General features: G+C 37.2%; 1 protein-coding gene across 1 annotated transcript in view; it reads left to right on the top strand.

Annotated features, from left to right (window-relative positions):
• The window catches only part of PKHD1 (PKHD1 ciliary IPT domain containing fibrocystin/polyductin), a 256,453-nt gene that overhangs the window by 50,678 nt on the left and 179,016 nt on the right, over positions 1 to 26,759 (top strand). The window contains exons 27-29 of the mRNA XM_087922428.1: positions 760 to 903; positions 8,064 to 8,298; positions 10,539 to 10,689. Coding sequence (XP_087778554.1) covers positions 760 to 903; positions 8,064 to 8,298; positions 10,539 to 10,689 — 530 coding nt within the window. The remainder of the gene's footprint in view (positions 1 to 759; positions 904 to 8,063; positions 8,299 to 10,538; positions 10,690 to 26,759) is intronic.

Below are 26,759 nucleotides of genomic sequence, written 5' to 3'. Positions count from 1 at the left end.
AAAACCCCACATAGCCATGCCCATCCAGTCACATGACCACCAGGCCACGCCTTCCAAGCCATGCCCACAGAACCAGTAGTAAAATAATTGAATCCCACCACTGATAGAAAGCAATAGCTCTGCAGATGATAACAGTGGGATTTTAACAGGTTATTGAATAATCAGCTTGTATACTACAGTTTAAATTTGTTGTTATCCAACTTCGAGTTTATCCATTGGGTTGTCTGGAGTGATAAAACAGGGATGGGCAATCAAAGACTCTCAGGACACTGTAAGCGCCTCTACTTTTTTTGCTCCCCAAACCTCTCAAAATCCTGCTTCCACGGAATGATTTTTGGTAGCCTGCTTATTTTTGTGTACAAATCAAAACTGAAAGTAGGCATGCTAACCCTCTCTTTTGGGTGAGTTTTGGAAAGGCTCAAAAACTTTTCCAAAAGCAACCCCGAACAAGAAAATAGATTTTTTCCTGCTCCACCCCAAGACCAGAATAAAAGAAAATAAATAGAAAAGAACAAATGAAAATTGCTTATCCTTTGTGTAAGGTTTTACTCTTCATACTTATATGCCATCTTATTTGTATACTCATATTACTTTCCTTAAAGATTTATGAAAGGAACAAGGAGAGTCATTGTCTTTATATATGATTGACTGACTTCCAGAACGTAGTCCAATATTTCCAAAATGTTATGGGAAGCTGTGGATGACAAATTTTAGCAACAGCAAATTGTGAAAAGCTATGCACATTATTTCTTTTTCAAGGCAATCTTGATGGAGGAGAAATATATATACATGGAAATGGGTTTTCTCCAGGAAATACCTCAGTCACCATTTGTGGTTCTCCTTGTGAAATTTCGAATGTGACCACCACAACTGATTTGAGCTGCTTAACAGGGCCTTTGAAAGGTCAGTTGAATGACTGAAATGTGTTAATTGAGATAAGAATGATAGAGAAAGAAAATATATTGACTGCACTGTCAATTGCTTCTCACTCCTTTGGGGGATTAGTGTGTGTCTCTTGCTGCTATTTTAAATATAATGAATGAAATTGGCAAGAAATTAGTTGTCCTTCAGTATGAACTTGAAAGAATTTGGGATATTAGTGGCTAACTAAGAATAAACTGATCTTGATTTCTATTACATCACATGCATATATATTGACTGTTCGGTCTGTTTCATCCTCTTTCTGTGTAATTTGTTTCTTGGAAAGAAAACACTAACATGCAAATGTTTTTAATGATTTTTTAAAAGAGTTCGCTGTTTTTGCATGAGGAAGTTAGAACTCCTTTTCTTTTCTTTTCTTTTCTTTTCTTTTCTTTTCTTTTCTTTTCTTCTCTTCTCTTCTCTTCTCTTCTCTTCTCTTCTCTTCTCTCCTCTCCTCTCCCCTCCCTTCCCCTCCTCTCCCCTCCTCTTTGTTGTAGAATCTAGAAAATGTGACACCAGGCACACTAGTTGAAAAATTCCCTGGATTAGCCATGCATTTTGACTTGTTACTCTTTCCTGCTCTGCCAATGTTATGATAAGGCAACTACCTACCTTTCTAAAGCAACCATAATCTCCCTTTATAAATATTTTCCTCCCAAAAAGTTAAAATCAGCAGCCAAAGTTGTAGAATTGTAAGTTTATTGTAGTGGTAGTATTCTACTGGTTTGGCCCGGTTCTGTCGAGCCGGTAACAGCGATGAGCGGTGGAGACTGAACTTGGTCTCTCCGCTGCTCTGCTGTTGGGCCCACCCATCCGCCCGGCTCCCATACTTACCTTTATCCTCTGCTTTTGAAGTGCAGCTGCTTTGCGCAGGACAGCAGAGTGCTGCGTGGCAGCTGCTGAAGCGACTGGGAGAGTGCAGGCTTGTAGGAGGTGAGTTTGACAGCCTCTGTGCCTGTGCAAACACCTCTGTACCTGCGCAAAGTCCATGTTTGGCACACGTGCACATGTAAAGCATGTGCATGCACGCAAAGCATGCCCACCAAGCCACGCCCACTGAACTGGTGGTAAAACTTTTTGAATCACATCACTCGTATATTGTATATCAATATGTTTCTTTAGCATTAGATGTAAAGTTGCTTTGTCATTTTTTTGTTGACAACTCAGAGTAATAAAGTACATACTCTGATTATTCTGCTGAGAGAAACAAGCCAGAGTAACTGATTCTCATATAATGCTAAAGAAACCAGGGAGGCCTCCATTGGCTAGATGAGCCAAGAGAGAGACATTAGGCATTATCAATTAGCTGACAATTTGTTCCTAAAAAGGAAAAAGAAGGGGAGAGAACATTTCAAGTGCTAGTAGGAAACAATTTATTGTACAGAAGACTGCTGTCTTTCAGAAACTTCTTTGATAAAGGGTGTTATAAAACCAGCTTGTCCTTGTAAAACATCCCTATCTAAAATTAGATAACGTAAGGTCAACATTCAGCACAATGTATTTTTAATAATAAATAATAAATTAATATTTTATAAGACTCCTTTTTCATCTCTAAAATACTGAAATAATAAACATGTCAAACAATCAGTCATTAATAACAAGAACAATCTTTTTCACAAGTGGAAAATATCAATTTTTAGGGAAGAAACACTAAACTTGTGTACATTTTTCAAAAAGTTTTCAAAATATTACCTTTGCTTCTCTTTGCTTATCGGCAAAGTGAACAAGTAAAACAAGTGAACTCACAATTTTTTAAATATTTTTTAATATTTCTGAATTACTGTTCTCTACCAATATTCCCACATTGTTTTAACATTTCACGTATTTTTTTTTTGTGGTAAATAATTTAGGAAACATCCACTTTAAACTATACAAAATAAATTGTATAAGCATGAGAGTAAAATGAGTTCAGCTAAGTTATGAAATATACAAAAATCATTGCATTGAATTTCCCAATTGGATTATATTCATTCATAAGAAATGTAGTTAATTGTTAGATCTTGCAATATTTTAAACTGCCATTAGATGTCAGTAAATGAACATTGATTACTATTACTGATACCGCACTGAGAGTTTTCATTATTTTTATTATGTGTTACGCTGGTTGCTTCAAACCACAAACTGATTACTTTTGCTAGTAGAAGAAGACAAAACGTGAGAAATAGCCTGCAAATAAAAGTTTGAGTAACAGAAGAAATATTTGAGGTTTTTAGTTTACAATAAACCAATTGAGCTAAATCAAAGGCAGGCTAAGAGGAATAGTCAACATTGGTTATGTGGTTATGAACCCAAGGAAGAAGGTCAAGAATAGGCAAAACCTTTACAACATTTTCCCCCCACAGGGAAGGCTAGAGTGGGAAAATCAAAATATTTTTAATGAACAGGAAATATTTTGAGGCCCCAGGTTTTATGGGTTAGGATTAGGTCTGCATTTCTCTGAGAAGATACATGATGATGGAGGTTCCAAGGACTGAAAAGGATACTTATTCATACTATACTGTCAAGCAATACTGTATGTTGTAAGAAACAGCTCGTCCTGCCTCAGGTTTGTGTCAATTTGGCATCTGTTTATTACACTGTAGTACTGGAACAGTTAGTAGGCAAAGGCAATTGCTGACATAATTTCCTCTTCCTCTTGCTGTTTTTTTTTTTTTTTTTGCGAAAAGTAAAAAAGCATTTGGTCTAGGCTTCAAACTAGCAGGGTTATGTGGCCTAAAGAGACAGTAAGAGCTCATTTGTTATTCTGCAGCTAGTTTTTCCCCCCTCAGAACATGAAGCCTTGCTGATCTTCTATCTTGCTGCCTTCTTCCTAAAGTGCACCAGAGGTGGTAACATGATTATTATTAACCTCATTAAAGTAGGAAGCTTTGTTTAAATAGGAAAAAAAAAGATTAAAACACAAGCTTCTGATGAACAATTTTAAGGATCTAATAAAAGATATGAAAAGAGGTTTTCTGAAATCTGTTGCTAGAAAGATTAAAATGGAAGAAATGTTGGGAGATCAAGAGATCAATACCAAGAGAATCACAGAAACACTAAACAAGGGAAAGAAGCGACAGAAAACCTTGAATGCATACTTTGTATCATCTTCATTACAGAAAAAAATAGGTAAATCTGAGTTGATAGTTTCCGAAGGGGAAGCTGAGAAGCTGAGAAAAAGAGTGATGATAAAAAAAATGGATGTCATCAGTCCAATAGGTACTGCTAAAAATCCTAGAACAATCAGGAAAGACTTTTTTTTTAAATAAGGACAGTGAGCACCTTGCAGTTCAGATATTCAGCATAAATTCCCGGAATCAGATTCCTTCAGTTCTATATATCTCTTTTATGGTTAGTTCCATATTTTTTTTTCTGTAGAGCTCTAGAAGATCTAATAACAAAGGTGCTGAAATCTTCATGCCTTTTCCTTCTTCCACTGTGCGCCACAGACAAGAACAGAAGTAGAATCTTTAGCTCCAGATTGACCTTTCCAATTGGCAGATTTAGTAACTGATTTAGGATGCTGCTACTGTCCTTTAAGAATTGTACAGAGGTTGTGACTTTTCTTTTTTCTTTTCCATAGTCAACATTTGTTAGGGTATGATATAAAATGACATCCAGTTAATTCCTCCTTCTTATTCAGCTTACAGTGCAACTATGTTTGGGTGTAGGTATGCACACACACACACACAAACATGTAAGTTGCACTGAATTGAGTGGAGTGTATTTTTAAGAAAACGAGTTTGGCGCTGGTGGGGAACCCATAACTTTCCAGATGTTGCTGATCCAGAATTGTCAACCAATGTTATCAGTGCTGAGGAATCCTGCAGATTGTAGCAGCACAAACGGGAAACGGTCAGGTTTCCTTCCTTGATAATATAAAGCAATAGTCTTGGGAGCTTCGTCGTTATCTTATTTCCATAATATTTTTATTTATCTTGAGAGGTAGGGGACCCTGTCAAAACCAAAAGGGCGGACAGAAACAAACCAAAGATCAGGCATCATATATCAAACCCAGTGCAGCAACTGTGAAAAGAACTTTGTTGGCCAAACAGGAGGAAAGTTATCAACCAGACTGCATGAACACTTCCTGGCTATCAAAAGCCATGACCCACTATCCCCTCATGTCCATCCACGAAGACTCAGAAGGACACAAATTTGATCTAACGGGGACAACATCTAGGCGAAATCAAGGAGAGAAAGAGAATTCCTCAAAGCCTTGTTTTCCACCAATGTCAATAAACAAACACATTGACACTAACCCAGTCTACCAATCACTGAGAACGACAAAACTGCATCAACTGCGATCCCAAAGATAGCATTTTAAAATGAACAAAAAGGCACCCCACTACGTAACAACAAAAATCATAACCCATCAGCTCACAAGAAATCAGACCACATCTCACCAACAACAACTAGCCAGTCAAACAGCCAAAAAACAGACCATGACTCAGAAGTGTATTTGTGTATATTTATATATACATAAATATGTATGTATGTATGTATGTATGTATGTATGGTATTCAGCTTTGTATGGTATTCAGCTTTGTTCGGGTATTTTCCCATGTCATTATATTGTGCTTTTAAAGTTGTAGCAACGTTTTGGCAGAATCTCATCTGCCATCATCAGGCTTCTGTATTGTGTTCGTCTGTGAGTCAGACTTTTACAGTTGTTTCACTGATGAACACAATAAAAGAAGCCTGATGATGGCACATGAGATTCTGTCGAAACGTTGCTACAACTTTAAAAGCACAACTATAATGACGTGGGAAAATACCTGAACAAAGCTGAATACCATACATGTAAGTACCTGCGAAAACTCAAGAATATGAATATATATATGTGTGTGTGTGTGTGTGTGTGTGTGTGTGTATAATCAAAACTATTTACTATTTCCATGATAGTTTATAATGAAAGAGTATAACGAAACATTCACTTTGAGTGAAACATTCACTTTGAATGATATAGTGGGAATCTTAACAAAACTGTTAATATCAAGGCTTAATTAACTAACAGCAGTCTTTACGTAGATCAACTCTATGTTGATATTTGTATAACTCCAGGATTATCTCAGTGTTCAAGTGATCTCAAAATGTTGTCACTGTTGGGTGCTGAGCCATTTATGTTAATCTCAGCTGCAGGGCAATAAAAAATGTGGATTGTCTTGTTTTTACAGCTAAAATTTGTGGGTGGACCATTTTCTACATTAATGGGATCTCCTGTCTCTGAACTTGTTTCCACTCACCTATGAAGATAACATACCAAGAAACTATAATTCATTCTTCAGTGGACAAAATATAGTGCTATAATGAATTCCCTTTGTAAAGTGATTTTTAAAACAAACCAAAACAAAAAAGCACTTGTAGAACAGAATATGGTACAGGTAGATTGTTTATATGGAAAAATTGCCCTTTTGAACCCTTTAGAATTGTCTATTATCTATGAAAATATTGTTGAGAATTAGAGGAGTAAAATTAGTGTAAGTATCAGGGCCAGATTAAGGCCAATGGCTGCCCTAAGCACAGTCCAAATGGTACCCCTCAGTCCTTCCATTGCTAAACTGAAAAGATATCAAGATTTAATAATTGCTGGAGTCCTCCAGAAAATAGCATGCCAAGTGGCAGGATGAACTTTTTTCCTGCCGACAAATAGCTGACTTTGCTGCCAAAGCCAACTCTTTGACAGCACGCTCCCCAGATTTGAACAGGAGCAACTAAGAATGACCCAAGATGACCCTTGGATGATCATGTACTTGTCTGGGAAGAGGATTCTTGGTAAACATATTTGGAGAGTTGGGCCTCCATCTCTACCTGTCAGCTGGGGGTAGGTGGGTTGGTGGGGGGAGGGTATAGACTCAGTTTTAAACATCACTTTTCAATTTTTTTTTACTTTTGATTTACATCTTTAATTAAATGTATAGTTGAACACTGATTTATTTTATACCCCCTGGCTGGATTGTGAATTTTTTTAAAATTAGTTTATATATTATATATATTTTTACAATGCCCGCAAAAAGAGATACAAAGGAAAGGTGAGAGCCTCATCAACTTAATATCAAAGTCAGAGGTCTCCAAACATGGCAACTTTAAGACTTGTGGACTTCAACGCTACGCTGGCTGGAGAATTCTGGGAGTTAAAGTCCACAAGTCTTAAAGTTGCCAAGTTTGGGGACCCCTGGTCAAAGTCTTGGAAGCATTTGAAAAACAGCAGCTAAATCAGAGTTGCAATTGGGTGGATTGGAGATCAATTTGTTGCTGACAGAATTGAAGGAGAAGGAGCTTTGAGACCTATGATTTTGAGGAATGAAATGCAATTGTTGGGAAAGATCCCAGTTATAATTTTAAGGGAAAGTTTTATTAATAAAAATCAGTCAAAAATATTTGATCCTGGACAGATCAGAGATAATGAGTGCAATGATTTATGGTAGATTAGAAGCCGTTGGGGACTGGCTGTGTGTGAAATACAGTAATAGATTATTAACAGAGGCCTTTGAACTTTAGTTATATTGTTGGATTTACCTGTTGTTTTTTTAACAGTAAGTAGATGGTAGGTCAAATTACCTGGGCAAGTAGAACTGTAGTAGTTTATCAATTGTAGACTTTTTGTGTGTGCAAAAGTAAACTATATATATATATATATATATATATATATATATATATATATATATATATATATATATATATATATATATATACTGTATATATCAGTATTCAACTGGAGGGGCAATATATGTATGTATTTTAATGCATGTTTTTGCCTTGTATAGTTTGTGCTTTGTTTGTTGCTATGTCCCCCTTTTTCTGTTGAAGTTTGTGTTTTAACTTTGGAAATACAATAAAAAAAAATTAAGTCTCAATAACTGTGAGAACTAAGGGTGGCAGTGAAAGAGTTACAATAAGGGCATGACAGCCCAGGGGCAAAAAATGTGATTCTCTCTTTGACGCCCTAAGGTCTAAGCACTGTGCTTATTTTGCTTAATGTTCAATCCAGGATTTGTCAGTGTGGAAAATAGTTCAATTGGGATAGGCATTTTTCGAGGTGGCCTTCTTCTGCCATGAAACTCATCACACTGCTATTGCAAATCATCCCTAAGGGAATCAGGAAAATGAGACTCTGTCTATATTTCTCTAATTGGTGATGTTCTCCAACCTTCCTTTTTCAGCATCTATAGCGGTTCTCTGTACTTTGACGTATTCTGCAGAAGAGATTGGTAAAGACTGCAAAAGAGCTGGTGCAGCACTGATCCAGTGTGACATTCAAATCAAAGCAAATGCTGATGTTGTTACAGCAGCCACCCCGTTCCTATTCTTTTGTGATGATTTGGCTTATTCCTCTGTAAGGTCTAACAAGACCTCTATCAACTCATCCCACGTCCATTTTTCTGGCCTCCTTCTCAGGTTAGATATAGCTTTTTCTAACTCTAGCTGGGAACTTACAAATTACTTTCAAAATATATAGCGCCTGGTCAGTGGTGGGATTCAATTTTTTTTACTACCAGTTCTGTGGGTGTGGCTTGGTGGGCATGGCTGTATACTGTAAAATCTCCAGTCAGAGGTGGTATTTGCCGGTTCTCCAAACTACTTAAAAGTTTCCATTCACAGTTCTCCAGAACTGCTCAGAACCTGCTGAATACCAACTCTGCACCTGGTGGAAAGCAAAATCTATGGAATACTGAGGGGCGGGGGAGATTAGGGATGATGAAACACAGGTATGCAAAAAACTTCCTTTATCTCAATTATGTTGATTTACTGCATAAAAATGCTATGACAGCAATTATATGAAGCATTGATCTAGCAAGCATATTCACTGTGGATTTAAGGCAGAGAGAGAGAGAGAGACAACCAGTGGCCCTTCAAATGTTGGATTTCAATTCTCATGATACTCCATCACTGCTGGGGCTCATGGCAACTGAACCATGTTTGGAAAGCAGTATGTTGCCAATTCTTGGTTTTAAGCTACACATCACTGTCCCACTTGATTAACTAGGCACCAGTTCCTTAATGGCATACACTGGCCTGATGTCCAGGGAAGTGACTACATTATTGAAGATTATCACCATTCAGCTTGCAATTGTGCAACTCTCCATATTTCTAATTGCAATCTGATATACTGTACAATAATTAAGGTATACCTGACATCTCCTGTGTAGTAAACTGTAATCTGTGTTATCTACCATGCAGATATCTTACTACTGATACTTTTTTTGCAATTTCTCTACAATTTTCAGAATTGTCCACCCAGACTCCAATGAATTGCCCCCAGTGAATTTGTTTATAAGCATCTCTTACTTGATTGGGATTAACGTATTAGTGAAAAAAAAAGGGGGATGGCTTGCATTAGATTGCAAGGGATGTCTTATCTTGATGTCTGTAATGATTTGGGTACCCAGGATACAGGCCAGAATTTAGTACATTTCCTGCTAATTCTTGGGGTGTAAAGATTTCAAAAAGAATAGCAAAAAGTGAGAATGTAACAGTCCTGTGGCCAGCTTGCAGAGTAATTTAATAAACAGTTTTATTAGCTCCTCTGATAACCAAGACAATAATTATTGCTGAAGGCAATCTTGCAACTATTCTCTTTTTTGCAGATACAAACATGGCTTATGGGGATGGGGATTCATCTTTTCATAGTGACATCTTAAGTCAAGGAATAAAAAGAAGTTGGCAACTCTAATGAGGAAATGCTTCCTTGGTTTTGGTGATGACAGGACAGACCAAACTTTCAGCACCAAAGTTCTGACTGCCTTTCACACAGTCTTAAGGATTAGTAAACCTGAAATTTGTTAAGGCATTTGGAACACATACTAATCATTGTTTCGGTATATAGACATAGATATTAGAATCTTAAATGCTCGCCACTCTAGTAGGCAGCTGTCAACCAGCAGAGCTAATTAAGAATGACCCTTTATTTGTTTTCCCCCTGATTATTATGAGTATCTCTCACTCCATCTACCACTTCTTAATGTGAACAGAGATTGTATAGAAAGAGACCCCACTAAACTAACTGGCACATATATCGAATCTGCTTAGCCTGGGCTGTTAAGTAAGTTTAATTAATTTACTAAGTTAATGTTCCAGTGCTAGCATGAAAGCATCATTGCTATCAGCTGGGTAGCAGGAATTGGAACCCTAAATGAGCTCATTTTTTCACAGTTGGAATTAGGGACCAGTTAGCCAGTTATATGGTTTTCCAATTTCTGCACTTGCCCTCAGGGAGTTGCAAGTTATTCATTCCCCAGGATTAAGTGTGAGTAAGAAAAAAGAGCTACTTGGGATTTACTTCCATCTTTGACTCAAGCAGAGTCTATTCCCTTTAGTTTTCTGCCCTAGAAGTGAATGTGTATGTGCGTTATTTTGAGAGGCTGGCAGTACAGCATCTCTAAGAAATGTTTCCTATGTGTATTTTTTGTTGGAAAGGTTTGCAGATAAAGGTGTATGTGTGTGTGTGGAGGCGGGGGGAGAAGCAAAACAAATAAACAATAAAAGAATGGAAACAAAATTACAGAAATTTGCAAAGTTTGACAAATGGTGGTCTGGAGTTGCCACAAGCTAATGGCTTGCGATGATTAATAAGAGTAAAAATAATTGCATTTCATTAAGATTGATGACACCCCATTTAACCTCCCTTCTCGTTTCAGCCCTAAAGTGGAAAGAGATGAAGTTCTCATCTATAATAGCTCCTGTAACATTACCATGGAAACTGAGGCAGAGATGGAGTGTGAGGGACCTAATCAGCCAATTACCGCCAAGATTACTGAGATATGGAAAAACTGGGGCCAGAACACTCAGGTATAATCAAATCTTTTTTATAGACTGATTCAAACAGCTTAAAATTAAATTTATAATATTGTGTACATTTAAGTGAAAAAAAAAAAACCTTAGGCCAGGCAGAGGCAATATGTAATTTTAAATGCTTTCCAACTGAATAGCTGAGCTAATGCACAGCAAAGGAACTAATTCTTAACTATGGTTAACCACAAGTTAATAAATATGAATGAGGCCTGCTGTATTTAATTGCTTTCTGTTGTCTCTTTATTTTTTCAAGCTCCTTTCTTATAAATGATGCTTCTTCCTGCCTCTGTTGCTGAAATCAGAGATCACAATCATAGATCCCCCCCCCAATTATTATGGTCTCTTCTCATGTTCTTCAGGCAATGAGCTATTAGCTAGTTGAAACAAGAAGACGATAAGCTTTATTGGAATATGAACTAGCAGTTACATACTTCTTCCATACTGCCAGATATTTTTTAAAAAATTATGTTGCCTCTTCAGTCCTCATGGAAGAAGAATTAAAATAATTGAAACTATTTCTGAGTTATGTTCTTTTGAATAACAGAGTTAAAGCTGTGTCATTTCTACATTCCATTAATATCTGTAAGAAATATAAATATTGCTTACACTTTTCTGTCTTTCTTCCCTTTTGTCCATATTTGGACTGCTGTAGGAATTCTATGTGTAAACACACAGACACACGGACACACACACACATTGTGTAACACTCAAGTGACTTTTTTAAAAAAAATCTATTTTGTCAAAAAAACAAACCTGGTAGTTTCTGTGCTGTTCCAGACAAGTTCAGGACAAAGGCCAAAAATAAATTCATGCAGATGGTATATTTATGTCTATTGGGTGTATTTAAATTCTAGTAAGCATAATTAATATCCAATGAAGATTGGATATTAATTATGCTTACTAGAATTTAAATACACCCAATACATCCTTCTTTTTCCTCAATTCAGCCTGTGTATACACTACTTATGATTTCCTCAGTTGGGATATATGTAATCTGCCAAAAGTCATTGCATTGCGTAACAAATTGAGTAGGTAAATAAAGGTAAACAGAAACATTTTTAGTGTAAATGTGAGTAGATGGGGAAAATGACAAGAAAATCTGCTTGCATAATTTTCAGTTTGAGTAGATTTTTTTTCCTCATGGAGGCAGCTCATGAACTTAGTCTTTTCATTATAGAGGCCTTTGCAGTTTAGCAGTAATTCCTTTTACCTTTTATCTTCTGAAAATTATAGGTAGAAAATGGTTTCAGGGTTAAGAAATGAGAAAATATTCTGGGGATGATCTTTTAAAATTAAAACATTATTTAAATAAATGAATTTGGAGAAATTATAGGAGAATAAAACTTTAACTTGGCACAGGGACTGTAAGTTGGTCCTTTTTACATAGAGCCTGTGGGAGACATTTAATTAGCATCAGTCATACCAAGAATGAATGAATATAGAATTCGATTTCTTTACATTTTCCTGGCTTATAGATAGGTCTTGATCTGGCCATGTGCTACTTTTTGTCATTTTTTTCTTTAATTAATATTGTGAGAAGGGAAACCTGGGACAGTCAAACATCTACTTTTTGAAAGTTTTGATTTCTCATCTCAGCCATTACTATACATTTTCCTGAAGTCCTAGAACCGAATTCAGAATGAGAGACAAGGCAGAGAAGATGGACATTTTAGTAGGACAGGTAATGGCAACTTTTCTTCACAAACTTAATGAAGTAAAAAGGGTCCATTTAGTAGGCCATCAAGTCCTAACTCCTATTCTCTGTAGGAACATAAGAGAAAGGGTTCAGGACAGATGTCCTTTCTTTGCTTGATAACACTCAATGAATGGAGCTTCCTGCCTCTCTGAGGGATTAGTTCCAGTGTTCTACTTTTAAGTGGCTTTACTCTTAAAAGTCCCCCTCCCTCACCCATAGTATTCAACTGGTTTCCACCTTCCCATCTTTTGGATTAAGGTCTGAAATGAGGGAGGTTCTGTGATAAACATCTAGCAGCTTTTGCACAAGTAAACAATCAAGATGTCTGTTTGCTATTGTATCCGAGAAGCCGCACCACGCTTGGGGGCAAGAGTGCAATCAAGAGTTCCATTTCTATTTGCCACAAAAGAGTCTGGGCAGCATGAAATAGATGGGGCTGCTCTTACTTGTGTTGATGTGAATGATCCAGGAAAGAAATATTTGTGAAGAAGATAATTAAACTGTAAGATTGTGTAGCTGTCTTCACAACTATATATTACCAGAATGCTTGTTTTCTTGGGGATGCAAATGGTTGCCAAGTCTGTCACCTTACATAGCTGAGGGACTGGAAATGCTGACCGTTTCACACTGAGAAATGCAGTTAGGGACTATTCATGTGAATCATGTGAGTGTAAAGATAGGTTTATGTTTCTGACAGAATGGTTTAGGAACGAGGCAATAAAATGGAGCATGTTACTTCAGACTAAGTTTAGTTGTTAAAATCATGTGTTGTGTTTTATATAATTAACATAAATGTTATCTGTGGAATTGGAAATAATGATTTGGGTTCTCTGTAAGTTTTGGTAATCTAACAGGAGTAGGAATACATAGCTTTGTATCCTGGGAAGAACCATACAGAGGGTAATTTCATGCACACATAATTTATACAATCATTGTAACATTTTCATTGTCATATTGAAATGAGTTCCACATAGAATGCATGCATATAAAGAAGTTATAATCTGAAGTTGTAAATTTGGGATTTAAATTTCCTCCCAATTAGCTTTAATGGATGAGCACCATCAATTTCATTCTGGAATAGAATATATATCTACTGTCTCTCTGCCATCAATGAATATCTTTATTCCACTTCCCTTAAAGATTTTTTATTATCTGTGGACATTTTAGCAATAACACTTAGACTTACAGTGCTTTAAAGCCCTCCCTATGTGGTTTACAGAGTCAGCATATTGCAATCAACAATGTGAGTCCTCCTTTTACTGACCTCAGAAGAATAGAATACTGAGTCTACGTTGAGTTGGTAGGATTCGAACTGTCAAATTGCTGGCAGTCAGCAGTCAGCAGAATTGGCCTGCGATAGCGCATTCTAACCACTGTGCCACTACGGCTCATGATTTTGACAACTAAACTGTAGTCTGAAGTAATATACTCCATTTTATTGCCTCATTCCCAAACCTTTCTGTTAGAAACATAATGATTTTGTATTTTGTATGTTTGATGTTGATCATATTGATCAAATTACAGAGCAAATGTATGTGTGTGTGTAGTGTGTGAGCGTGTGTGTGTGAGAGAGAGGGGGCGAGGGAGGGGAGAAAGAGAGAGAGAGAGAGAGATTTGGTGTAGCTCACATAGTTAGTTCCTGTTCTTTTGGAGATGAAACATGTACTCAGTTCATGCTGCCACTTTCTTGTTATACCACATGCAGCCATTCTGTTCTAAAAGAAATATGAATTTCAGAATCTTGAGTGTGTCAGATGAAGCCTAAGTAGCACGTATGTGTTGAGGAGGAGCAGATAGGTCAGATAAGTGGTTTCAATTTTACTTGACAGCCTCTTGCTAAGATTTATGATACCATGCAGTATATACATGCTTCTACATAAAGGTTTTAATCATGTCATGCAAACTGGCCTTCCCACTGGAAATAATGGTGCCAGTAAAAAAAAATGCATTAATGGCCTCTTGTATGTTGGGTTACAGTAATGGTGCTATTAGCAAGAGGCACAAAATGTCAGAGAAGTAATGGGACTTCACCTTTTCCTTAGACATGTGGACACCTCTAAGGAATTTAGACAATTCTGCATGCATTGGTTCAAAAAATGTCTTATCAGTTGGCATCTAACTTTGTTGGCATTAGCAAAATAAATTCATTTTGAGACATACTTGATAGTTCTGGGAAATTCTGATATTGAGAAAACGACAGTCAATGTTTCACCATTCTTCCTTTATGAGAAAGCAAGTGATTTTTTATTTTCACAAGTAGCAGTTCATTTAGCTTCATTCAAAAGATCTTTCTTTCCTTCCTCTGCTTCAATTTATGTATTACAATTATTTACATAATTCTTGAGAATGGTAAGTCTACTTAATTTTACTTTTTTTTATATGAAGTAGAATTTTATATACATATAAAACTACATATACTGATTATGTATATAATATATAGTATGTAAGCATGCATGGTTGCAAATCTGCTATAATCAATATACTTTTTTTCAGAACTGAGAACAGACTTGCGACAAATACCGAAAACTATCCTTATATTTCTGGATATTATTGTGCTTTAGTGGCATTTTCCAGATTCTGTTGATTTGTTTTGACCAAGCAAAATCCATCTTTGCATGTTAGATGCTGCCTGCAGAACAAATGAACAGTTAGCTAAGTAATAGTGTCTGACTTTCATCTGAAGTGTTAACCATGGAGCCGTGGTGGCACCCTGGTTAGAAAGCAGTACTGCAGGCTACTTCTCCTGACTGCCAACTGCCAGCAATTTGGCAATTCAATTCTCACCACCTCAAGGTTGACTCCATCCTTCTGAGGTCACTAAAACAAGGACCCAGATTGTTGGGGACAATAGGCTGACTTTGTAAACTGCTTAGAGAGGGCTCTAAAGCACTGTGAAGTGGTATATAACTCTAAGCGCTATTGCTATTCCATCTGGGTGAATAGTCATTTGGTTTCTGTGATTTGCACTGTGGATTAAATGAGTAAAACAGTTTGATGAAATATTATCAGCAAATTCTGGACTGTGGATTTTGGAAAAGATGAAAGGGAAATTTGTTGGAAACTGGGTAATGAATTAGACTGGATGGAACAGAGTTGGCTGTAGTAAACTTTCTGTTTGCAAAGGTTTCCGATAGACACAGTTGTAGAAATTATGCTGTAACACCAGAAATTGATTAAGAAAACAATATATGGGGTTTCTTGGCTTCTGTTGGTGATACCATCACATAATGACCAAAGGATGAGGACAGCAATGCGTTATCACTCTTTTGTTAAAAATTTTGGACGTCTTTCATACATATTCCTAGACCAGAAAAAACTAAACAGTGGGAAATCATGGCCATAATATTATACATGTAAGAAATAAAAAACACAAGAAAAATCTTAAGAAGAAGGACTTAACAGTATTTCCTGAACATTTGTTCCTGAGGCCTTTCCTGTTACTGCCATACAAACTCTTATGACTCATCCTTGATGAGAACAGGTTTATTAGAATCCATTTAATATTGATTTTGACTTTGGGACATGACTTTCCCAGATCTGACCGATTTCCAGAATCCAACCCGTGACGTGTCGACCTTTTCCTTCTCTTCCCTCCAAGTGTTCTCAGCAATGTTTTCTTTGTTATTTGGCAAGTGACCTTCTGCTAGGATGGCAGGAGAGGGAGGAAGCACCAGTAAGCAACTTGCACTTCTAGGCATGTACTAGTAAGGACTGAAGCGGGAATCTGATTGCTTTCTCTGCAGTAGCTGCCATGCATCTTACTCTGGGGAAGATAAAATCTAAAAGCAGAAGCATTCATTTTCTCTCTTCCTGTGTAAGACTTAAAGCTGTTCTTCCTGCTGTTTCTTAATTTTTTTCCTCACAAGTTCACTTTTTGTAAGATGAACTTTTGAGCATTAAATGGTTTTGAACTGTGCTATTGCCTCTTTGCCTACTTTTTCAAATTGCATCAGCATTTTTGAGTGGGAAGATTTAAGCATCAAAAAAATGAAGTCACCTCTTGGTTCAACTTTCAAGGGTTTAGTCTCATGTCTCTAATATCACACACACACACACCCAACCAACCCCACTCATTCCTCTCCAAACCATTAATATTAATTTCTTAATATTTCTTACTTTCTTATAGTCTTACTCTAAGTATGGTTGTTTGTGTTTTAAGCACTCTTTTTCCTGTCCAAATAACATATTGAGGGGCTTTTTGCTGGACATTTTGGACATTGGACATTGAAGGGACATATTCATGTTTTGATGAGTTTTTATTTATTAGTTTAATGTAATGGCTACCCATCTCAAATGAATTATTCTAAGAGCTAATCATGTTAAAAATATAAATAACAGAAGGGCAAAAAGAAAAGAAAACACATCAAACAGCAGCCATGGTGAAAATAGATCTATCAAGAACAATTAACATAACAAATTTATGGACTTAACCCCACCTCTTTCCATCATGCCCAGGTACAGAACCAAGTATTTAAGGACTTACACCTGACAGGTCAGGACCGATATGATTTCCAGGGACGTGATGTTCTAAAGCATGAGTGCCACAACAGAAAAGGGTGTCTTCCTGGTTTCTACCAGATGACACTCCTTAATAGATGGAACCTGGAGTAAATCACTTTATAGGTCACAAACAGCCCTTGAATTGAACCCAGAAGCACTCTGGCAACCTATGGAACTCATGGAGCAAAGATGTAGCGTGCACCAAATGAGGAGAAAACATAACTGCTTGTGCTGTTACTTTCTGCACTGGGTCGTCTTCAAGGGCAGCAGGTCTGAAGTGCAGAGGCCATTGCAATAGCCCATTTAGGAAGTGACTAGAGCAAGGGTATCAAACTGGTGGCCCATGGGAGGGATATGTTACACACAAGCCACACCCACCCTGGCTCCACAAAGGCAAAAATGTCACGATACATTGCGTTACATCAGGTGACTCAATTGAGTTTGACACCCATAGATTAGAGCATAAGTGACTACAAGTGGGGCCTCATGTTCTAGGAATGGATACAACTAGTGAAGAACAAAAAACTATGTAAAAATCCCTCCGGTCATAGCTGTAAACTTTTCTTCAAAGAGGAGTCATGAATTCCCCCCCCACCCAGGACTGTATGTGCTAGTTCTGTTTGGGGAAATATGACTCTATCCAGAATTAAAGATGGAAAACTCCTGGAATCAGGAAGCTATAGCAATAGCACTTAGACTTCTATACCACTTCACAGTGCTTTACAGCCCTCTCTAAGTGGTTTCCACAGTTAGCATATTGCCTCCAACAATCTGGGTCCTCATTTTACCAACCTTGGAAGGATGGAAGGTTGAGTCAACCTTGAGCGGGATTGAACTCCTGGCTGTGGAAAGAGTTAGTCTGCAATATTGCATTCTACTGTGGCTCCTTTAAGTTGTAATACCTAAAGTCACTCAGTTTCATTAGAGTTGAACTAAAGTCTGTTCTTTCCCACCCAAGCTCCCACAATCTCCAAGAGAAAATGTCCACAGCTTTGCCTTGGCAGATAGGAATGGAGCTGTAGAGCTGAGTATCATCAGCATACTGCGGATACCCTACTCCATGCCATTGAATAACTATACCCAGTGGCTTCACTGGGTTAAACACCAAGAGAAGAAAGAACTGAGATCTGTGGGACTCCACAAAGCAGGGGGCCAGGAACTGAAACTCTTTTCCTCTATCAAGGCTGACAGGAACTTATCCTAGGGAAAGTGGGGGGCAACCCTTCAGCATAATATAGTACCATCCCTTCTCAGTCTCCAGAGCTGATCCAGAAGGATGCCATAAGTAACAGTATTGAAAGCCACTAAGTGATCAAGGAAAACGTGGATGAATGCACTGCTCCAATCCCTCTCCTGTCAGAGGTCATACCCAAGCTCAAATATATTGTTTTGGTCCCGTGCCCTGGTTTGAATCTGACTAAAAAGGATCCAGGTAATCCATTTTCTCCAGGATTCTCTGGAGCACCTGTACAACCATCTTCTACACAACTTTCTCCAAGAAGAGAAAGTTGGAAACTGGACAAAAATATCTAGTACTCTAGGGTTTAGTGATAGCCTCTTGAGGAGGGGGAGAACCATTGCCTCTTTAACAGACAGCAGGACAAAGAGAATTAATCACCCCAAATGTCACCATCTGGGAGGCCTTGGCCACTCAGGCCCTGGATAACCAAGAGAGCCCCATGACTGTCATGCTGGTCATGAACTCTTGAGCTTTCTCTGACCCCACTTCTAGAGACAAAAATTCCCCAGGACTATGTCTGACCCTATATTCTTTACTCCCAGCCTTGCCAGCTTCAACTCTCACAGATCAGATTTTTTCACATGAAAAATACAATCTTAATATAAATTTAGCCATGTGATACCTGTTCCCTGATTCCCTGCTCTTACTTTTGGTCCATTAATTAATTCTTTGCAAAGGACACTTCCACACTGCAGGCTAAGCAGTTGGTCAGAGCTGTCTTTTTAAAGCCAACTTTAGATGTTCCAGTGGACATTGCAATGAGTTGGCAACAAGACTAGATGCTCAGAGCTGCAAATGACCATTTTAAAATCTGGTCATTCTTCTGCTTTGTGCCCTTTCCATCCACCCAAGAAAGACAAATCTGTCTGGATGCTTCTTCATGAGACTGGCCTATCTGTGCCAGTATTATTATTTTAGGGGAATGTTCTTTTTGACTAAGATTCTTCTTTGTTATAGAACTTCCCTGGGCTTTTCTTTTGCTTTCTTGCATGTTTGTGAGAAATTTCTCTTTCCTCACATTATCTCATTTAACACAACCCATTCCTCTTTCCTTCTCCTTCCCCTTCCATACCACTGTGTTTTTGATGCTAAAGTAATGTAAAGCAACAGAAACAGATTACTCTTCCATTTTTCCCATTACTACAAAAGTTGTAGACAAACTTTGGAACAAGAAAGAAGTGGAAGTTCAGCTTCACAGAAACAAGGAAGCAATATTCCTATGTTACAATTGAAATGTATTTTTTTAAGGGAAGAAAAAACAAGGTTTGCACCACTGAGAGCCAGGAGTTGAAAATCAAAGGAAGCATGCTAAGCAGTACTCACTGCAACATGGCATGGCTTGAATGGGGAATGAATACCTCAGGGTGAGATACTTCTTTAGCCATTGTTGGATCAACCACAAGATTTTATATCTATAAGCCCAGCAGCCCAGGAGCAAATGACCAGCCCCTGGAGGGAAGGCAATGTTAGACACTGCAGACAGTCAGAACTGAGGCTGCCTTCACATTGGAACAGAGTGTGACAGACTCTTCTCTCTGAGGAGCATAGGAGGCTCTCATTGGAAAACATCGGTGCAGGGTGAATTTGCCATGGGCAGGGAGTAGAAGGATATTGTCCTTTCTGTGTTCTGAGAATGATGTGGATCTATGCTGTGATGGGCCAACCAGAAAAAGCAGATCTGCCCATTATCAATGTTCTAGAGTCCAAAGCTGGTTGTTTTCTGTCAAGAAGTGATTTATTTTGTGGTTAGCTTTTGGTCCAGTTCAAATTCCTATGACCATATATATATATATCAATTTCTGGTAATTTTTTCCCCTTCTAATAGAATTAGATGAGCATCCCTTTGAAAAATATAGTCAAACGCCTAGGAAGGAAATAAAGACCTAGGTCACACCCCATCCAACAGCCTGATAAGCAGGAAACAGTATCAGATAAACAGCCAGAAAGAAATACCTTAACCAAGAACCATCCTCTCCACCTCCACCCCCAAAAAACACCTCCTGACAGGGTAAGCTGCTATATATAAACAGTCAGCAAACTCTGCTCTCCCTTGCAGTGATAATGTTACTTAGTCTGGTAATGAAACATCTACAAGAGACCCACCAAGCTTAAAGAACTAAGAATCCAACAATTTTATTTCATTTTTATTTTTAACAATCAAACTAGCTAATACAAAATATGATATATCTATACTGACAATGTGCATGGACATTAAAGTGAAATAAAGAAAGATGACTCAGAAAGTTATATCATAAACAGAGTGGATATTTCTTCCCCTGTATCCAAACTAACATCAGTAGTGGTCCATATATTGGCAAAGAGCACATTTCAGAATTCAGTATTGCAAACTGGACACAGCATTGTACTATAATAGTTTTAGACCCCACTTTCAGAACCCATAAGTTTTTATATCTTGATAATTCATAATATGAGAAGATCAAACACACTGAATCCTTTACCCAGAGCATTTTGTCTAAAGTCAGATTTAAAATTTCGTGGTAATAGTAGGAAAAATTCAAATCAGTCACTGCTCCTTGTGATAAATTGTTTTGTTATAGAAAATCAATTAGGAACATTTATTGAAACATATCTTGATAGATTATATTAGAAAATATTTAGTTACTAGATAGTCCACTTTTTTTGGAATATTCTCACTGTACCTCATTTTTTCATACCCATAACAGGAGCTTAGCATTCTGTAGCCACTGAATTTGCTTAACTGTCACTAACCTCTGTTCTTTTCCTCTGTAACATCCCCCCCCCCGCCCATTCTTTAAATCTTAAAGTTCCCCTGAGAATGCCAATATCTGCTTGCTTCTCAGGAGACCAATTTTAGCTACTTATTTCATCATGGTAATTCAGCACCTGAGTTTGTCATTAATGCAGGATCATGATTAATGTATGCATAATTAAATTGTGTGTAAAAGCACAAACCACTGAGAATTCCTTTTCAAATCCCTTACATGTTCACTGTACCATGTAATTAACATGAGGAACCTATGTTTCTGTACATAATGCAGTTTAACCTACAAAAAATGCTGATTACCTGTCCCATAAGTCATAATTAGCTCATGACTAGATGCTACTGTAAGTACTATGATTACACAGCAAAGTAATTGAAAAGTTATATTGCTCAATTTCTGTCTTTTCAATATCTAGTAAAATATCAACTACCAAGATGCTATAAGGTGTTGTATAAAATATGTTGACTATATATGAGAGTTGTATTCTCTCCTAGACTTAAGGGATGTTTGTGTGAGACTTAAATAAATGTGGACTATTACGATTAATTATTATTCCAGCTTATTGGACTGGATCTGATAACAATATACATTGATTTAATATGAATACTGGACTTATATTTTAATCTGGGACCACTGGATCAAAGAATGTGTCTAGGCAGATTCAATGTACATGCAGTGTAGATACATGGTAAGCTACTATATACAAACAAGGAGCAACCCTATGCTAATCAGCATTGGCGATGTTGCCTAGTTGGGTAATGAAACATTTGCAAGCATACAAGCAAGTTCAAAGAACACCAAGGACATCTCATTTCAACCCTGACCTACATGCATTTTTTTCTTCTGGAGCAATGTGCATTAAGCCGTTGGAGGAAAACAAAGTAAGTGTTTATCTTTGATGCTGGTTACACTGAATGGATTTCCATTATGGAATTTACAGGATAGTGAGCCCAGATATGTGAAACTGCTTCAAATGTGAATGCGTTAGACCAGGCATGGTCTAAACTCATGTTGTTACATCATCGTCATGTGATCAGAACTCTTTTCCCCTTCACTAAACCAGGAGTTTGTCAGCCCTGCCTTAGACTCAATACTTTTTTAAAAAATGCATTAAAAAAACCCATTTGAACTGACCAATTTATAGATTGCATATATGATTGTTTCTTTGACCCATAACAATAGTGATATTGTCTGCAACATCTGTTAGTGTCCAAGTTGTTTAACCCAAAATTTCATCTTAACCTTTTTCTTGATTGCCCATTTCATTTAATCTTACCATAGGAGGAACTGTAGAGAACTTTGAAGCCTACTCACTTAGCTGTTCTAAGGTGGTAATGAACTGAAATTTTAGATTTTGCCTTTTCTCTTTTTCATTATTTTATTTTCTGTATTTTCTCTTTCTCTTTGTTTTAAATGATCAAGCCGATAACCAGTTGTAGTTGTGTTGAAACTCAAGACATTATTTTATTTTAAAAGTAGCCTAGTTTATCTTCAGTGGACCCTACTGCTTTCAATGAAAATCAAAGTGGTAAAATCTAATTATAGAAACTTCAGGGTAAAGAATGGCACATGTCCTCTTTATACAAGTATCTATTATTAATAATGACTATCTGGGATTAAAATAGAATCACCTCTATACATAGAGAAAGTACCAATATTTGGATAAATTAAGAAAAAAAATAAAAGATTCACTGAAGGCAAAAATGAGTAAGAGGGATTGCTGAGTTACTGTTGGGCATGTGTGGCTGGGGAGAGAAACTGAAAAATAGAACAGACAGGCGATAGCTTGGCTATCCTAGAAAAGATCATTGTCCCAAAGATGTTTTCTCAAGAGGCAATGGGACTTTCTGGTTTTTCTCTGAATATGTTTTGCTCCTCATCCAAGAAGCTTCTTCAGTTCTTGGATGAGAAGCAAAAAGTCTTCGAAGAAAAAAACAGAAAGTCCAATTGCCTTTTGAAAAAGCACTTTTGGGACAACCATGACCTGGATAATTGAGAATCTCCATAGACATTCATCACTGCAAGTTCCAATAATACTAATAATAACAATAACTTCAATATCAAATATTTTATTCTACCCTCCATGCTGAAATGTAATGCAAAGTTCAATAATTGAGTTAGCAGCTCATATGTTTTCCATTAATTCTAGTATACAAGACAGTAACCCATAATTTTGGAGAACACAATCCTTTAATACCACTACAATGCTCCAAGTCTTTTATTCCATACCGTTGCCATTGTTTACACATAGATGGGTGAGTATTAAGCGATGAGTGTGTGAGAATTCAAGTTATCAAAGCTATTCCCTTTCCCCCTTTCAGGAAACATGTTTATATGTATACTTAGTTTTTCTTTAGCTTAGCTGTCTGTAGTTTGGCTGGTTGCTGCTAATGACTCTATGCTGAGGCAGGTTTCTGTCTTATATCTATGTCTGTTACACCTGGCAGGTGGTTATTTATTTCCATCATCTCAATATTTCTGTAGCAGAGAGAATGTAACTATACAGATCCATCATTCCCTCCCCTCCTGATTAACTTGTAGATTTTTCTTAAATCTTGCTGTCCAATTTCTCCATTTTCTGGGTAACTTGATTTTAAAATTAAATAAAAATGACACCCCCTATAAGAACATTAAAGCCCATGCAATTTATCTGCAGCAAGAACAACAGTCTCAGGTTAAGGGCAGATATTGCTAGCATTTCCAAGAGATGTGACTTCTGCAAGGTTGTTAAGCTCTGGAAGGAACGCTAACATGGCTGCCTCAGTATCCACAGGCAATGTGAAGAGATAAATGGTTGACCCTGGCCTGTGTCAGGTTAGGATTGATGCCACTATCAGCTCCAGTGCCTTTCCAATGATTTTTTTTTAAAAAAATACCTTTCTGATAGAGTGTGTTATCTAGTTACTGCCATGAGGGCAATAGCCTGCGGTGGGGTTGGGTAGGGGAAGGGAAGGGAAGAGCAGATGGGGGAAGAAGGTCAATTTAAGAGGACAATCTTTGTCTGATTAAATGGGAAAGAGCCTTGCTTTTAAAAAAAAGGAATTTAGGAAATTTTTTAAAAAAATGAAAATAGCTCCTAGGTGTAAGGACAGAGTACACAAAATATGCTACTCCTCTCTTCCCTCATACAATAGAAGATGCACAAGGTTAGGCAAAACTGAGGGACCCAGCACCGTTAACAAGTTGTAAAACATTGCATAAGAGAGAAAGATAATACCACCTTTGTTTAAAGTATTGTGACATTTAAATTATCTCAATATTTCTCACAAAATTCTAAAATATTCTCAGGATTCAGAATCTATACATTTGGTAGGAGCTCGACTGATCTTGATCTGGTCTCATTTCTCAGGGCCTTAAACTTCATTCCTCACCCAATAAAAAGTCCAAACTTTCCAGTTCCTTAATCCAGGCCTCCCTTTATTCTTGAATAACTGCTTCTGCATATTCCATAATCACCCATAGTTTGCTAAAGGGTTATATATATTTACTCACTCTAGGTGAGTAAAATGAAACATTCCCACCAACCTGTGCCAGAGCCCCCTACTGCTACTTTATGAAAACTTTTTGTGTGCATTTAAAAGTGAATTATATACTTCATGTTTCGACTGGTCCATATTTTAAATGATTGCTGCTCTGTCCCTTTTGAAACTGTAATCTGTAAAGAGGGTGCCACCCCTGAAAAAAAGAAGTCAAATATAAAATCGCAGCCAGAAGCAAAACTGATTTACATTATTTGTCTCCTTAATCTACTGGAAGGACAGTAGTCTTGACTTAGGGCCACAGCTGGGAGTAGAATTTCAGCTGAGGAACCCATATGATCAGACCCTGTTTTATGACCATTTTATAGTGGTTGTTAAGCAAATCATATGGTCATAAGTGCAAAGCCTGGAAAAAATGCCAGAAACCAGCAAAAAATATGGTGAACTGTGGTCATATGTACACAGGGCGCTTTAATTAGTCACAAATGTGAACTGGTTCTCAAGCTGCTGAAATGCAATCATGTAGCCACATGGGTGGATAGCACAACATTTTGCAATGAGATCACTGTAACTCTAAAATTAAACTACCTACAAACATTGATATATTAGCTATCATATCCAAGATTGTTTCTTTGAAGACTCAGATCTTTCTTTATTTTTGTTGGAGAGTTATCCTCTTTATTTAAAAAAAGTTCTTTGATGCACTTTTCTTTCTCTCCACCCTTAAAACATGCTTTAATAATAACAGAATTATAGAGTTGGGAGGCACCTTATAGGTCATCTAATCCAACCCCCCCCCACCCAAGCAAAAGAATTTCTGACAGATGGCAGTCAAGTTGTAAAAGCTTCCAGTAGTGAAGCTCCCATCACTTCTGAAGGCAAGCTGTTCCATTGGTTGATTGTTCTCACTGTCAGAAGATTTCTCCTTATTTCCAGGTTGAAGCTCTTGATCAGTTTCCATCCATTATTTCTTGTCTTGGTCTCAGGTGCCTTAGAAAATAGTTTGAATCCTTCCTCTCTGTGGCAGCCCCTCAAATATTGGAAGACTGCAATCATGTCTCCCCTGGTCCTTCTCTTCACTAGACTAGTCATGCCCAGTTCCTGCAACCGTTCTTCAAATGTTTTAGCCTCCAGTCTCCTAATCATCCTGGTTGCTCTTCTCTGCACTCTTTTTAGAGTCACAACATCTTTTTTATAGTGCGGTGATCAAAACTGGATGCATATTCTAGGTGTGGTCTTACTAAGGCTTTATAGAGTGGTCTTAGTACCTCCCTTGATCTTGATTGAATCCCTCTGTTAATGTAATTTAGGATTGTATTGGGTTTCTAGATATCTTATGTAAGTTGTACTTGCTTTGATGGACTCATTTTAATTTCCTATATTGATGCTTCCAGACTGAACTGCATTATGCAATTATGCTAGCTTTTAAACAGATGTGCCTTTTAAGGAAAGATGCTGTAACAGGGCCACCATATTCTATAGTAATGATATGTATACAGATAGGCTAAAGAAAGCATATTGTTTTTGTATTAGGAGTGAACAGATGTGGTGCTGGAAATTGAGTGGCTGGGCACTCATTTTTGTGTATACATAGGTGCATCTGTTTTGAATTGGTGGAAAATGAGAAACTTGGCTAAATAATTTAAATACTGAAAAGGTATGATAAAGGTATTAGTTTACTTGATGTTATTGTCAATCTATTACACTTGTTTGTGTTCTGCTATAATAAGCATGATGTAGCACTGTCGTCTGATTAAATAACTTTTAGTAGATGGGCAGAATTCTTTATTAGTGAAGAGCTTACACATGTATACTCTAATTGCTGTCTGTTCATATTGCATTTAAGCCTACCTGCCCAGTATACTAAACAAAGAAAACCTAATTTTTAGACAATTTAAGCATTAGAATATTAATTTTTTGTTGAAAAAGCTTATATAAACATTCATAAACATTCATTATCCTCAGTTACTTTAAAGCTAATTAAAGGAGAGAATAGACTTTGACCACCGCTTCTGATTGTTCACCTTTCATGTACTGTAATGTTTATTGATGAGCATATAAAATATTAGGGAAGCCATCATAAGGCAGAATATGAAGTATGATCATGTATAGTAATTGCAAGTACAGTCTTCTATGCTCTTCCTTATTAGGCTTGAGTTTACATAAGTCTCTGGCTTGCCACAATCTTTCTGAAGAAGCATTCCTCTTCTATATAGTTTATTGTAACTTGTATGGGATTGTCTTATTTTTTAAAGCTGTATTTGGTGCAAAATGCAGCAGTTGACTTGTGAGAGCTGCTATACATTAATGGATTCTTCCATGGACTCTGCATTTGTTACTAGTAGGTTTTGGGTACAATTCAAGGTGTTGTTTTTGATCTAAAACTAGGTGTGCATCTATCCATTCAG

This window comes from Pseudonaja textilis, chromosome 1 (assembly GCF_049901715.1).
Source record: "Pseudonaja textilis isolate UNSWEBS1 chromosome 1, rPseTex1.2, whole genome shotgun sequence".
Classification (NCBI taxonomy): Eukaryota; Metazoa; Chordata; class Lepidosauria; order Squamata; family Elapidae; genus Pseudonaja; species Pseudonaja textilis.
Note: the sequence above shows the minus strand (reverse complement) of the source record. Positions and strands in the feature narration are given on the sequence as shown.